The sequence below is a fragment of the Leiobunum rupestre genome, chromosome 3, assembly GCF_980474605.1.
Source record: "Leiobunum rupestre chromosome 3, qqLeiRupe1.1.hap1, whole genome shotgun sequence".
Taxonomy (NCBI): Eukaryota; Metazoa; Arthropoda; class Arachnida; order Opiliones; family Sclerosomatidae; genus Leiobunum; species Leiobunum rupestre.
The window spans coordinates 6,504,526-6,520,982 of NC_143386.1; the positions used below are offsets into that span (position 1 = coordinate 6,504,526).

Sequence of the window (16,457 nt, forward strand, 5' to 3'; positions counted from 1 at the left end):
CTGTCCTGTTTACTTGTTTCTCTAATTTGATTATTATAGGTACTAGGAACTATGGTAGATATTATTTTAAATAAGATTAAATTAAAGATTGGAGATAAATAGGCAGATTGTTAAAAGTAGAGATCCTGTAATTAATAGGAGACAATCTGTGAAAAATAAAACAATTATTTCATTTGCAGACTAAACTTTTTTTGCAACTGTGACTATTTTGCTTCTGAAAATAGTCTTAGTTCCCATTTTTTTATTTTTGTTACCGTAATATTAATACATTAAAGGATTTTATAGCTGACATACTGGTTTTTACCTCTCCGAGGGTACTTTGTACCCTGGAGGCGTTATACAATCACCGTGTCTGTGGGTGTGTGTGTGTGTCCTGCGAACGCTTTGTGTTGAAATCACCGCGTTCGCAGTTGCTAGGGCTCTTTGCGTTCGCAGTTGCTAGGAATTAGGGAGCGAAGTCTAACGGATGGCAAAACCACCGTTTGACGGTGAGCGTTAACGGATTACAATGCGGTTGGGTTTGGTTTTGATGGTTTTACGATCCCCGTCGCGACAGTGTGGATGCAGTTTGATTGGATATTACGTTATTTTAATGTTTATGTGTAGGGTGTGAATGTTTAGTTTGCGTTATGACGGTTGTGGGTGTTGAGTGTGTTATGTTAGTGTTGGTTGTGTTAGTGTTGGTTGTGTTAGTGTTGGTTGTGATAGTGTTGGTTGTGCGTACGTGCATTTTCTCTCCACCTTTTTCTTGTTGACTTATGGGACGGACCGAATGCTGAGTGTTTAACAACCTCTCAACTTCCATTGGCAGGGTTTCCACCAATTGTTCACGGTATTCGTCTTAGTGTCTATTTGCGATTTATTGGCGCCGGCCGGGAATCGAACCGGGGTCTGCTGCGTGGAGAGATTTACTCTAACACCTCAGCCACCGACGCTTGTTAAGCTTCGGTGTATTTCAAAAACAGCTAAGCGATAGTCTTTTACGCTGTTATAAAGTTATTGACGTCAATTTTTACCTCTCCGAGGGGACTTTGTACCCTAGAAGGGGTTATACAACCACCCTGTCTGTCTGTCTGTGGGTCTGTCTGTCAGGCCTGCGAACGCGTTCGCATTTTCGGGGCAAAGGGTAATCACTGCGTACCCAGTTTCTTAGAATCAGGGAAAAGGTTTTTCCAAAAGCGCCTTCTTTTTGTCATTGGGTGTAGTATATTCTTTTAATCGGCCGGGATTCGAACCCGAGCCCTCTTGCACGACAGGTGAGCGTTCTACCGCAGAACCACGGATAAAGTTACGCTTAACTGAACTCTTCCGAGGAGAGGTATATTTTGGCTTGCCAACTTGTATTTGTTAAATACTAAGCAATATAGAGAAAAAGGTTAATAACTGAAGTATGTAACAGATAAGTATTTTCACAGTTGATTTAATCAAATAAAGCAATTGAAATTACAGTAAATCCCACTTTCTTTAAAAGAGAGTTTAATATAAACTTTACTGTAGACCTTCAAGGGAATTTATTTAATGGGCAACCGTATTTCCATGGCAACGAAAATGTTTTTGACAACAACAAATGGAAATTTGACCATTGAATATAACATGGGATTCTGACCGATTCCTAGCCCCCCCCCCCCTGTGAAAAATTTGGACAAATTTAAAAATTTCGAAAATGCAAAAAAAAAAGAAAAAATAAATTAAAATTGACCAAAAAAACATCAAAATTGATCAACTGTTGATCAATTTGAGGTCAAAATCCCATGTGATTTTCAATGGGAAAATTTCATATTTTGTGTTGTGATAAACATTTTTCGTTGCCATGGCAAAACGGGTGCCCATTGAAGAAGTTCCCTTTAGGTTTTTTCATTATTCATGAAGGTCTACCAATCCCCCGAGTTTGAACAAAATCGGTGGATTACACTTCGGTATGTCTCCTAGTTAGTTAACGGTGGAATTAATAAAGGATTTACCAAGAGGTTAGCACAGATCTAAATTTTGTACAGGGTTAGACTGACTCGAAACGAAGACATACGTACATAAGAAGGTAATTTTCCCAAACTTATGGGCCAAGGTGGAAACTAATCCTCAACTGCTGTATGATTGAAAATTGTTTCGTAAACACCAAATTCACGGATTCATAGTTTTTATTTAAGCGGTTTGATTGGAAATTGAATGCATTATGAATATGATATCTACGGTTTGTTTGTAAATTAAAATTCATTATGAATGTGAAAATTACGGTTTGATTGGAAATTTAATGCATTATGAATGTGAATTCTACGGTTCGATTGGAAATTGAATGCATTATAATTGTTAAATCTACGGTTTGATTGGAAATTGAATGTGTTATGAATGTGAAAATTATGGTTTGATTGGAATTTGAAAGCTTTTTAAATGTGAAATCTACGGTTCGTTTGTAAATTGAATGCATTGTGAATGATTGGAAATGTTGTGCTATATAAATAACAAATGAAATGTTTCCATACATTTTAATTTACAGGTTGATTGCAAAATTGCGGTTACAGAAATGAAAAATTTACGGTTTGACTACATTCAGGGTTACCAGACTTCCTATATTTCCTATATTTTCCTACATTTTTAACGCCTTAATATAAATTCCCTTATTTTCACCTATTTTCCTATAATTTCACGACCTTTTGAAAATGAGATGATTTTTAAGTAAGTGTCATAGAAAATGTAGTGAAAAAACTGCCCCTTTCGAACAAAATCTTGAAATCCGCTAAGTAATTCAATAATGCAAGAAAGCAGTCTGTGTACAAAAAATTATGAATATTCTAGGTGATTCGAGTCAAAGTATACCGATATGCAGTAATTACCTTATTATTTTAATATTTAGTTTCCTTTATTTTCCTATAATTCGATTATTTCTGTTCCTATATTTTCCTATAATTCGATTATTTCTATTCCTATATTTTCCTATAATTCGATTATTTATATTTCTATATTTTCCTATAATTCGCCTCTAAAATAATAATTTTCCCTTAAAGGTTTCCAAGCCTTTCCCTGGTCACCACAAATATAATATTAAACATCACTGAGAGAAAAATATTGGGTAGAAATTACATGGAACACAGTAGCCAGGAATGTTCTGTATTTTTTACAGAAAGTTTCGTAAATATCTTTTACTTGAGATTCCTGTAATTTATACAAATAGCTCATAGTAAAATTTTCAATCAGAATCATTGTATTGTATACAACTGAAATAATAATTAAAATTTCTAACACGCCTGTAAATTTTACGGAATTTACATTTAAAAACTGCGTGAATATAGCCAGGAAATATTATATATTTGATTTGTTCTTACTACCCTTTTTAAAATAAGTCTATGTACACTAAACATTCCCGTAATTAATTTTTAACCAATAAGGTACTTTATTTGTAAAAAATATTCAACACATATGCTAAATATATACCAATAAGCTCCAGCAGAACTAGAGTCCAAAGCAAGAGACATAAACACGTGCACAACATAGTAATGCAACTCATTGGCTCGGAATCCAGACACATTTTAAACTTAGTTCAACCACAAACACTAACGCGATGAATTTGCATTTAAATGTATAAACATTAATTTGTTTTAATTTGATGGGTAATTAATAATATGACTCCATTGGTGCTTTTACGAGATGTTTTAACTACAGGAACTACCTGTATTTTAAATACCTAAAAACGTCTTCATTTTTTACTGTAAATACATAGTATTATGTATTGAGCAAATATGTACATATATAACATTTCTACCATAGAAACTACATGACTGTCCTTCATTACAAATATCTGAAACAAACCTCTAATTTTTACTACAAACAATAAGTAATATGTACTGAAAATGTATGTATATATTACTATTCAACGATAATTACTACATTAAGCCCCTGCATTTTAAATACCTAAAAACCTCCTGTAATTTATACTGTAAATATTTCTTGAATATAGTAATTTAAACAGTACAACACTGTATAAAAAATACAGAACGGGTGCTGTAAAATATTTCTGTAAATTCTACAGTTTTTTCTCTCAGTGATGTCTTAACCGTTATTTTTACGGCAAATTCCATGTTAAATGAACTGTCATGTCACCGTTAAATAAACTTTTAAACTACTGTTAATTTCCGACTCTTTACACAGTAAAACAAAACTCATTGTTACCGTATTATTTACTATAATATTACATTGCATTTTAATGATCAATTTGACCGTGAAATTTACGATAATTCCATAGAGTGCACGTCGAACGTTACGTTAGTTTATAAAACGAAACAGGGTTGCTTCTCTCGCTCTAAATACTAGATTACGGCAGAACGGCATTTTGAAATCTACTGTGGTGATTAGTATCCAGTAAATTAGTTTCCCTTCAGTTAAAGGTAGAGTTATGAAACATTACAAAAACATTATGGTTTGATGAAAATTTGACCATTTGGTTTAAACCTTGCTTTAAACTACAGTTTAAACTAGTTACCCCGTTGAAAAGCAACAATTGTTAATTTTTGATACGCATTCGTCTAGGGAATATATACCATTGAAAAGAAATATAAATTTGAATAGTTAGTCACATCAGATATTTACTACCCTAGACTAGGGCGTATTTTATGTTATTTCCAGTACAAAATGCGTATAAGAGTGCCATCGGGGAGACCTAGTCTCTCGAGCCAATGCAACTGATAATTTTATCGGCGAGCCATTCCAAGTACCATTATGCGTTCTTGTGACGGAATATTTTCTTAAAAGAATCCGAGTCTGACCTGTTGTCGTTGATTAAATTACACGTTTAAAATTATTATAATAATTATTATCAGCTAGGCTAGGCTAATACCCAAGGCACCACCTTAGGCCTAAGTCATCAAGCGACTTTTGAAGCCTTTAATTCAGGTGGTCGGGTTATTATTATTGTTAATTTCCGAAACTGTCATACGCGATCAAATGTGTATGAATAAAAATGGTACACACTAGACTCTTACTTGTTAATGCAATGAGAAATAGCGATAATGTAAAGTCTTAAAAATTGACAGTTATTTAATATTTAGTTTAAGTTTTCCATTTTTAGCCTATTTTGAGTTGGTACGTGAAAATAAAATACCACGTTCGGAAATTAATACATTTTTTACTGTGTTCCGAAGAATAACCCTAGGCTACCGATCTCTCACTTCGGGACAATTTATTTGACCAAGTCATTTTAAAGTGCTTCTTGACGGAGAGGCAATATAATTATACAAAAGACGATCACGGTACAATTGATATAAAAATATTGGTAAATATAGATATATACGCCTTTAGAACCAACGAAGGATTAATATATTATCAATTAGTAGTAAGATGACTTTACTATAAAGCGTTATCACCTTTATCTTAAACAATAGGCTTAGGGGCTCTTGGAGTTTCATTCTTAATAGGGCTTTAAACTTTGAACACATGCATGTTACTGTACATCAGTACTATCTTTACTTAAAATCAAGGTTTCCTGAGACTAGTACAGTAGTCGGCAATTATTATTAGCAAACGTCCGCTTCAGAACCTAGTCTATAAATGGCTTTATTATAGCTATTTACTATACAAATTATCTGTGTCGGCCGCCACAGCCGTACTACCATTAACTCTACTCTTCAAACGAATATACGCGCGTAAAAGAGTTTATAGTAACTACTGTATTTAGTAAATTTCTTATGTTTATTTTTAATTTAATACCCTGTAACTGTACAAAACCATCATTAGCTAGTTCATAATTTAGTTAAGGTACATCTTTTCTCTTTTTAAATTGTCTCCGAGAGTTGATAAGAAACCGTACATGGGAAAACATCATAAGTAATGTCATATGCCACGTAACTCATCGATTTACTTACAATAATGGTAAATATCAGAAATTAAAAATTATTTTAATAGTACTATAATTTTTATACGTGATTAAAATTTTGCCTTATTAATATCTCTTAAAACTGGTTGTTTATTTTCATATTTCTCAGGGGCCAGAAAACTTACTTAAAAATTAAATGCAATTTTACCCAAGAAAATTAGGTCTTAAAACGTGTATTACAAAATATTTTACTATCTAACATGTCTTTTTTGAAAAATACCACTACGATATCACTCTTGCGTACTAAGGTGTATCCAATGGGTGCCATCGGTTACGATCTGAATATGTACCAGAATTAATTATAAGAATGAGCCGTAATCTGAAAAATAAAAGGTTATTTCGTGGATCCCTATGATCATTTGTAGAATAGTAAAAAAGACGTTCTGAGCGCACATAATAATGCAATACAAGTGTAAATCACAAAAAGAATGCTTTAAGATCAACTCGATAGTGATCAGAAAATCATTGTATATGATCAAGCAATGTCCTTTTTATTTGTAGTGAAATCAACTGCTTCTTAGCTTTAATTAGGGCTTCAACCAAAGACTTTTAAGCAGCTGATTATGGAGTGCTTTAAAAACTTTAAAGGACACAAATTTCTTCAATATTTCACATTATAACAGCTGACATTGAACGTTTTAGTACCTTATTGGACAAGAAGTCCCTCAATTTTCAACATTGAAAAAATGATTATGAACGCTTTAATTTCCTTTATACAACAAAATTCCGCCCATTTAAATACAAAAATATTGTAAATATTATTTTTCGCAATAGTGGTTACAACAAAATGATGATAAATTTTATTGAACCTCGCGAAAAATGTTATATTTATAACAAAAAATTATTTTCACTTTACGGTATTCATTTTCACAATCTCTCTTTCCCCTTCAGTTTTCAGCGTTGAAATAATGAATTTAGAAAAAAACTTCGGCCGATTAATATTGGGATAACGTGGGGTTATTCATTTTTCTGATATACCTATGTGCCGGCGTGCGTGCGTAAGATTAAACAAAATATAAAAACGAAAAAAATTGCAATTAAATTTATTGAATTACAGCATTAGCAATTTCCGTTTCATTAGGCCAAGCTTATTTTAAATCTTTGACTTGCTTGGCCGTAACATGGGGAGGTTATAGCTCGCGAATTCTCTAACAGATTAGAGTCGTAGACGTCCATACAACTACCGTCATACATTGACTTTATTTGAATTAAATCTCCTTCCTTCTTCTCCAAGAGCCAGTGTTGATTGTCTTGGGATTTGTAGTCGTTGATTATAACGTTGAATCTGTCGTATTTATTGACTTCTACAACTTGTCCACTGCTTTGGTGAACTATTTTGTAAACATTTGGTTTTACTGTTTGAAAGAAAAATCGAAAATTATCTGCATTTTGGAGAGTTTTTTGAACAAGTCTCGGATTATTTATTTCGCCACCCGTCACGGTGAGAGCCTTTCCGCTGTGACTGGCGACAATACTGTACACTTTTCCCGGAGTGAAATCGTCGGAAAAGTCTGTCGTTACTCTGTTGACCGGAATATAGATTGGGTCAGGTATTGGCATGACGTCTGGTGGAGCTCCGGACGCGAGACTCTTCGAAAACAACTAAATAGAAAACCAATCACGTTTTAAGTCGATCATTTTGATTGGAACCGAAACTCTTCGCAGATGTGGACTTGTAACTTTTAGGCCGGTGAGAAGAGTGCACTTGTGGACTGACACCACCAATTTTAGCGGCGGCGATAGGAAAAAAAATCTTCTGGGGCCTGGCCCATTATTTTGTATATACTTAAAACTTAAGCAAAAAAATAGAGCTCGAAATTTTCAATACTATATTTTAAAAAAAGTATTATTTGTAATAAAAAATAAAAAATAAAAAACCCAAGGCCTAATAAAGGCTAGATCAGTAAACCTTTGTTGGCCAAAACGTACCAATTTAGGTATATTATGCTAATTACATCCTTATGTTACTTGCATCTTCAATATACAAATAACTTCTGTAAAAAGACTCAATTAGAACTAATATAAAGGCAGTGAGATTATAAATTTTCGCTGATTACGTTTTATGATAAATTTTATGTTTGTTCCTGTGGAGGATTGAGACTCGAACCCCCTTCCCCCGGGATCGCCGCGAACGGGCCAGTTTCAATTAGTAGAACCTACACTCCCCCTCCCCCGATCAAAGCCACACGTGAACAATTGCACTTTGGCAGACTTAAGTAATCGATATGAAATGTAAAGACACAAAAAAGGTAAGCAAATCAGGTGGATTTAAGATTTAGTGTTATATAGCAGATTCGTTAACGATGCGGGTAGACACAGGTTAGTTAGAGTCGATTAGTGACAAATTAATATCCTATGAAACCAGCTAAAAATTGCAAATATAATTTTTCACGTTGGTCAATTGGTGAGTGGTGACACTGTCGTAACCCATACATCAATCATCTAAGTTGACGCACTGTTAACATTGTAGGGTGACGATAACGGCGGTAAGTTAGTTAAGAATTGCGTTCAACTACGATAAGATATGTTAATTTGAGTAGCAAATTTTTGTGCCTTATGATCATATTCAGTTGCAATTTTCTGTTGAAGTTTTATTTGGAAAAATAACTTATTTTAAAAACCTCTTGGTTTTAAACATCTAACCCTCTGAATTGTTTACTATTTTACATCTTATACGAATTAACATATATGGGAGTTTCCTAAATAAAGCAGGATCTCAAAGGAGATAGCAAAAAGAAATTGATATAAAACTACACAAAATTAAAAAAAAAATGGTTACCGTTAAAATAAACAGAAGTTGCAACATCATGGCAATCATGAAATCAGATGAGAGCAGTGATATAGCGATGGCCTCTGAAAACTATAGAATAACGTAAACGTACCATTAGTACATATATAGACACTTATATATTTAACTTTTATCGAGATATAGTATACATTAATCTTTATGTTTTCCTATAAATTACCGTTAAAGGAATCTTTTCAACTGCTATCTACGGCATTTAATTGAGAACAATTAGCAATGCCTTACCTATTGAATAGAACATAAAATATAGTCCTCTATTTAGTTACGAACTTGAGCTAAAGATATGGCAGTTTTATATTCGAAACCCATAAATCTGTTGAGTACAATATACGGTGCCACCTGATCTTTTCTGAACGTCCGCAGAAAACTCACCAACCTCGAATTTCGGCAGTTTTTTAAATTGGTTTTAGTTTTTAACTGTGGATACATGTCAATTAAAATTTCCACTTTAAGTGCATTATTCTTTGTGGAAATTTCCTAGATTTTGTTATCAATAACATGGTTATGATATAACTTACAATTTATAATTAATACTGATAAAAAAACACATCAAAATCTGGTCACTTAAGCCTTAAATCTTAATGGTATTAAAAGCAGTGTCTTTGTCATTCATTTCAGGCTTGAAATAGTGAAGGCGACACTTTTTCAAAAGCATGATATATAATTTATTTATTAAAGTTAAAATAAAAAAAATATGGGAGGATAAGGTTAAAAGTTAAATAGTTGTCTAGGGGATGGATTTTGAAGCATAAATAATATAAAAATAAAGTGTCAGCATTAAGAGATAAACAAATACACTGAACTGGCAATGGTCAATCATTTATTTAAAAAATGAGAAAACCAAAATTGACATTTCTCATGATTATACGATTAGGCAGGAAGAAGCTAGATACTATTTAAGAGAATTTATAAGATCTAAAGAAAATGGCAAAGCCAAATTTTCAACGCAATTTACAGTAACATTTGAAGGGAATACTTATCAGTTTAACAACTTTAATAAACGAGTCGAACCAAAAATTTAATTACTTTAATAATCTCCCTAATTTTTTTCTTCAAGTACTTCAAAATGCATAGATAATCTATTCGCTAATTTCGACGGAAAAGTAGAAATAATTAAAAGTTCTGATGTCTCGGATCACTTCCCAATTTTATTTACTTATCAAACTCCTGAAAAAAGTTGCCCCAAAGTTCAAATTCAAGATTTATCAGAAAAAAATATTAACAACTTTTCCCAAAGAATCGCTCAAACTGACTGGGAACAATTATACACCTTAACTGAAGTTAATGAAGCCTATTTTTTTTAGTGACAAAATAACTCAAATCTACATAAAGTGTTTTCCTTATAAGAACATATCATTATCAAAAGAATCTTGGATTACGGACAATATAAAACTAATTATTAAAAAAAAACGTACTCTCTATAAAATATTCAAACGTCATCCTACTTCTGAAAATAAAATTAAATATTCAGCATATCGAAACTACTGTAATAATCAGATAAGAAATGCAAGGAGTAACTTTGTTCGTAAAAAAATAGAAATGGCTAAATCTAGTAAAGACAAATGGAAAATAATTAATACGGTAATTGGTAAAAATAAACCTTCAATTAAAACCCCTACGTGCCTTACAGCTGATATCTTAAATACTCACTTCGTTACAGTTGTAGACTCCAATAAGAATTATGATTCCCCTCTTGAATTAAAAGACAATCCTTCGACCTTCGCTCTCTATCCCAGGACTGAAAAGGAAGTATCTGAAGTTATTGTTAATTTGCCGCACTCAAGTTCTCCTGGTCTAGATGGAATTCACCCAAAGCCTATTAAACATGTTATGAATTATATAATAACCCCACTAGTTTTCCTTGTAAATCTTTCTTTCTCTAACGGGGAATACCCTGATCAATTAAAAAATACTATAATTTCACCAATTTAAAAAAAGGAGACCCAGAGTTAGCTAACAATTATAGACCCATTTCAGTTCTCTCGGTTTTTTCCAAGATATTCGATAAATGTTTCCTGTTAAGAATGAATTCGTTCTGTTAGAAATTTCATCTTATAGCAACAGACCAATTTGGGTTTCGGTCAGGTATGGGTACGGAGCAAGCTATAACCACTGTATATAAAAAAAATTATTAATGCTCTTGACCTTTCGCAATATTGCCTTGGGGTTTTTATCGACTTCGAAAAGGCATTTGATAGTGTCCCTCATAAACGACTCTTACAAAAACTAGAGCGATTAGGTATAAGAGGTTTAGCGCTAAACTGGATTAGAAGTTACTTGAAAAAAAGGAAATGTGTAACAAAATTAAATAAAACACTATCAGAACCTAATGAAATAACTATCGGAGTACCCCAAGGCTCAGTTTTGTCACCATTACTCTTTAATTTATTAATCAATGACATAACAAATATATTGCCAGGTCTTTTAAAATTATACGCAGACGATACTGTTTTATTAATTAGTAACGCTGAACTAGATGTGGCTATAAAAATTATTACTTAAACATTTTAAACAATTGGTTAGAAAATAACGGTATTAAGCTAAACCGAACCAAAACGGAATTTATAATTTTTTGTAATAAAGGCAAATATATCGATGATTCAATGTGTAACTTATATATAAAAGGAGAAAAAATTAAAAGAGTACTCCAATATAAATATTTAAGAATATGGTTCGACAATCAATTAAACTGGAATGCACACATAAATTATATATGTAATAAATTATCGAACTCATCTTATCTAATACGAAAATGCAAAGAAATCTTCCCTAGAAATGTATTATTTGACCTGTACTTCTGTTTTTTCTATCCTTTTATTATAAATGCAATAGCAGCTTGGGGTAATACAACCAATAAAAATATTAAAAGAATAACAGTACTGCAAAAACGCACGCTTAGATCGATTTATAATAATAGCTGGTTATCCGCTACAAAACCACTCTTTCAAAAAAGTAACTTGTTAAATATATACCAATTATACAATTATGCAAATTTAAATTTTATACACAAAAATATTACGACTGACCAAGAAAAATTATTTACACTTAATTATTTATTGAAATTACCAATATGTAAAACTTCAAAATCAATTAATTCAATATTTTATCGCGGTGTAAAAATGTATAATGAAATGTATGATACGATAAAAGATGTAAAAAATTACTCCTCTGTTAAACGAATTTTTAAAAAACAAGCTTTTGAAGACTTTTTCAAATAATGTTAAGGAGTCCTTAAATCTCAAACGATAATTTGTGTAATTAGCTCCAATCTAAAAATAATGCTTACTTCTTAATGTTGTTCCGTTATGTAACTACATTCTTTTTTTTTAACTTTACATTTAACTGTTAATTTTACGAGTTTTTTTTTCCTCATTTGATAGTTATTTATTATATTTACTCAAAAAAGCGAGGGCTATAAGTCACATGCTGACTTGGCCCTCTTACTACAAAAATATGTAACAAATTTAAAATAAAATGATTTGATTTGATTTGAACGCGTACATCGAATTAAAATGGTTTTACCAGCTAGCTTACATACTAAAGTATCGTCTCAAATTAAATACCACGATTAAATACTCATATTCAGGGTTTTAAATTTACTGGCGTGGGTAATAGAAGAGGATGAGGAGTACGCTTTTACCTGAGAAACGACATAAATTTTAGTGTGCATCAACCACTTTGCTTTAGTAATCCCAACATAGAATGTCAATTTTATTTACCGACCACACACTGCAAAATTGAGGTATTGGTGGAAAAATGTGAAGAAATCGTTAATGGAATGGGCAACTGTAAGGTTAACCAAATAATTATCGGCGATTTTAACCTTGACTTTAATACCAACACCCTATACCCTCTCTCAATTTTCTAAATATTTGAAAGTTATGGTTTAAAAAAAAACTATTGACTCCCCAACTAGAGTAACTAAAGACACCTTAACCTGCATTGATAAAATTAGAGCGTATTAGAATTAGAGGTCGTGCATTACACTGGATAAGTAGTTACCTAAAAAATAGGCAATGTCAAACAAAAATCAAACATACGCTATCTGAACCAAGAAAAAATCTTATTGGAGTACCACAAGGATCTATTTTATCTCCCTTGCTTTTTAACCTGTACATAAATGACATAGTCAATGTAATCCCTGAATTTCTGCTTAAAATTTATGCTGATGACACGATTTAAATGCTAACTAGTCTTAACCTTGAAACCCTCTTTACATTCGCTAATATTTATATCAATAAAGTAAGCAATTGGCTGGTTGATAACGGTTTAAAAATAAATAGTACAAAATCTGAGTACATTTTATTTAGTAACCCAGGTAAAATAATAAACGAAGCACTGTGTAAAATACAAATCATTGGGCAAGAATTAAAAAGAGTTAAAAACTATAAATACCTTGGCATCTGGTTCGATGAAAGGTTAAACTGGAATGAGCATTTTAATAAATTATATCAAACACTATCACGCACATCATACTTAATTCGTCACTGTAAAGATCTGTTCTATAGAAATGTGTTATTTAATTTGTTCTTCAGTTTATTTTATTCCAACTTAATATACGGCATAGTAGCTTGGGGAAATGCATCCAGGTATATCTTAAATCGAATAAGCATAATTCAAAAAAGAATCTTAAGGGCTATTTATAATGTTAGCTGGTTAGCTCCTACAAAACCTCTGTATCAAAAAAGCAATCTGATGAATGTTAAACAAATTTATAGCTACTGCTGTTTATTATTTATATACAAAACTATCACCACAAACTTTTCTAAGCTGTTTGAAATAGTAGTAATAAAAAAAAACTAGGGCGCAAAACCAAATTGTAAAACAAATAAAAAAAAAATTCCAATTTTTGATGAAAGTGTAACGGTCTTCAATAAGCTATACTCAGTAATAAACCAACACAAAACTATTCAACTGTAAAAAAATTACTGAAGTCCAAGGATTTAGAAATGAAATAACTCTGTTTTATTTAATCAAGTGTATAGTTGTTTTCTGGTTAATTATTGTATACCTTGTTAATTTTTTAACGATTATTTTTTAATCATAATTGTTTATATCTCGTGTTTTTTTTAAATTTTAAGTTATCTTAATAAATAAAAAAGCAATCCATATGTAAGGGCTATAAGTCGCCTGATGACTTGGCCATGTATAATGTCTATGTAATGAAAAAACTTTCAAAGATAAAAAATTAATTTGAATTTGAATGGGCGGGTTTCCCATTTACGATTTAAGTTTTTACGGTACCGTCTGACTTGTTGCTATGACTGACTGCGCGCTAGAGTAGACGCGAGAAAACGGAGGAGTCCAAAGTTCCGGACCAGTCCGATAGTCTGCAACAAAACCAGGAAAATCTGCTCATCTTCTTCAGAGCAGCCCTTTTTAAGACCTCGTCAGGAAACTGTGCATTTCCCTGACGTCACGGGACAAATTGGGATTTGTTTGAAAAGATAGTAAAGTCCATGCAAAATTTATCGAGCGTGCCCTGCAGAGTTCAGGAGCGAGCGTCGTCTTTTAGTCGAGCAATATTTTAAAGGAAACCAGCATTATGGGGAAAACCAGCCATTTTCGATGTTTTACCAATATACAAATCCAAAACAATTCTAAAAAAAGGATCATCCTACCTACAAAAGTGATTGACTATAATATTTAAAGTTTAAGGGACAAAATTTTAGTGATTAATTTATTTGTTACATGAACACAAACTTCAATAAGGAAATCTTTTGAATTGGAAATTTTAGGCAACCCTTTTCTTTTGAAAGTACCCCGCCCAAACCCCTGTCATGAGGTCCTCAACTTACTTTTAAAGCCTTGTTCAATCAACTCTTGCTGTTCCTTTTCAATACAGGGTGTCCTAAATTTTGTAATAAAAATCTATATTTTGGATTTCTGATATTTTGTGTTTTTGAAAACATTTTACAATTTGCTTGGTTTTAATTTTATTTGAGGCAGGAAGAAGGCAAAACGTTTTGAATTGGATAGATTAAGAGCTTGGTCGAAAACGTACAAATAATGTTGGTTCGATCTAAATATGAGGTCTGGAAAAAACAATTTGGAACAACTCAAAATACCTTATAACATTATTGTTTCCAAACCAAATATCCTCAATCAACTTCCGGTGACCGACGAGTGTTCGTTTGAGAGAGATGGGTCTTTTAACAGACAAAATAACCACATGTGTAGTGATGACAATCCTCACTGGGGTTTTCCACACCATCACCAAAAACAATTCAGACTAAATGCTTAGGCAGGTTTGCTTGGGAATCGAGTTATCAGCCCTTTTTTTACAAATCGTTAAAATTGGATGAAATTATTTGGAGCTTTTGCAGAAAGAAGTAGCAAGTGCGTTAAACGACGTTCCGTGGGAAACAGACGACTATGGTACCAACATTACGGTGAGCCTTGAGTTTCTGAACAACGAGTTTATCAACGTTGGATTGGTCGAAATGTGCCGTTCAATGGCCTCCTAGGTCTCCAAACCTAATGCCGATGGACTTCTTCTTTTGAAGTTTCATCAAAGAAAGAGTTTACGAGACGCCTGTTGCGAGCATCTAAGATTTACGTCAACGAATTAATGCAGCCTTCGTACTTCTCACTCCTGATATAAAAGGAGGAATAATAGAATCTCACTTGTAAATTTAGTGCATTTCAATGAATAAAAATATCCTTTTGCTTAAAAAATGAACCATTTAAGCCATTTCTTACATTAACGTACAAAACTCTTAAAACTAATGCCTCCTATTACGAGCTTGTTTTTTTTAACCTCGTATCTCCGTTAAAAATTTAATGATTTTGAATGAAACCAAGTTTATTGTACATTTTTGATTATTCTCTAAATTTTTCACATTTACGATTATTATCTACATTTTTCTCATTGTAAGTTTTCTTTTAGCATTTTCTCGCTAAAAATAGTTTTTGGAAAAACTTGAAAAAAATTACCGATTTTTCTGAAAAGATGAATGTATAAATTTTACTACTCTAACTCTTGTATTTTTTTCGAAAAATGCTTAGTCAGAAAAATTCCGGAAACCCTTTAAATATTTTATGTTGCACATAAGGTTTTTTTTAAATTTGCATTTATCAATTTCAGGTGATGTCCTTTTTTGAATAACGTAATCCTGGTCCCATCAGTTGATATAAAAAATTGGTTTTATCATGTGGTTCACCGCTTACTACAATCCCTTAAAACTACCGAAACTTCATGGCTTTTGAGGTCTTGAGATATCAAGTGAGCATACCTAACAAACGGTCATTTTACAATTTTATGGTGCCTGGTTTACTCCCACGGATATATAAGAACCAACCAAGTAAATGTATTTAAATGCTGCGTAGAGGACCCTTAGCTGGGTCACGTAACTAGCAGTGGAAGCTGCTTATTAAATGTAATATTCGTTATTGAACTGGTTTGTCATTCTCTGACATTGTTAAGTGGAAGACGCTTTTCTCTACAAGTCTTTTGTTACTTGAAACGAAACAAAAGCATTTTTTTTAAAGAAATGATTATTAATTATACACCGGTTTGGAAAATTATTGAAAATAATGGTAATAATATCGATTAAAAATAAATTTTGGAACAAATTGCCTATATCGTGAGGTTTCATTTATAAAATGAATTAATAATTATTTATTGATTAGCGCAAGAGAATTATCACTTTTGTAAAATGAGTACCCTGATTACAGCGATTATTAATGTTAAATCTGTAAGCAGTTACTTAGTCAATTACGATGAATGGCAAAACACGCGAAAAGGTAGAAAACATGATTAACTCTACAGTCTAATTATGGCTATCATTA

General features: G+C 32.2%; 1 protein-coding gene across 1 annotated transcript; it reads right to left on the minus strand.

Annotated features, from left to right (window-relative positions):
* Positions 1–6,888: 6,888 nt before the first annotated feature.
* Positions 6,889–8,749, minus strand: LOC149949236 (uncharacterized). The gene is made up of 2 exons (XM_090169181.1): positions 8,640–8,749; positions 6,889–7,462 (listed from the first exon to the last, which is right to left on the minus strand). The coding sequence occupies exons 1-2, from the start codon at positions 8,676–8,678 to the stop codon at positions 6,938–6,940; spliced, it is 564 nt and encodes a 187-aa protein (XP_090025307.1). The 5' UTR covers positions 8,679–8,749; the 3' UTR covers positions 6,889–6,937.
* Between the last annotated feature and the right edge of the window lie 7,708 nt (positions 8,750–16,457).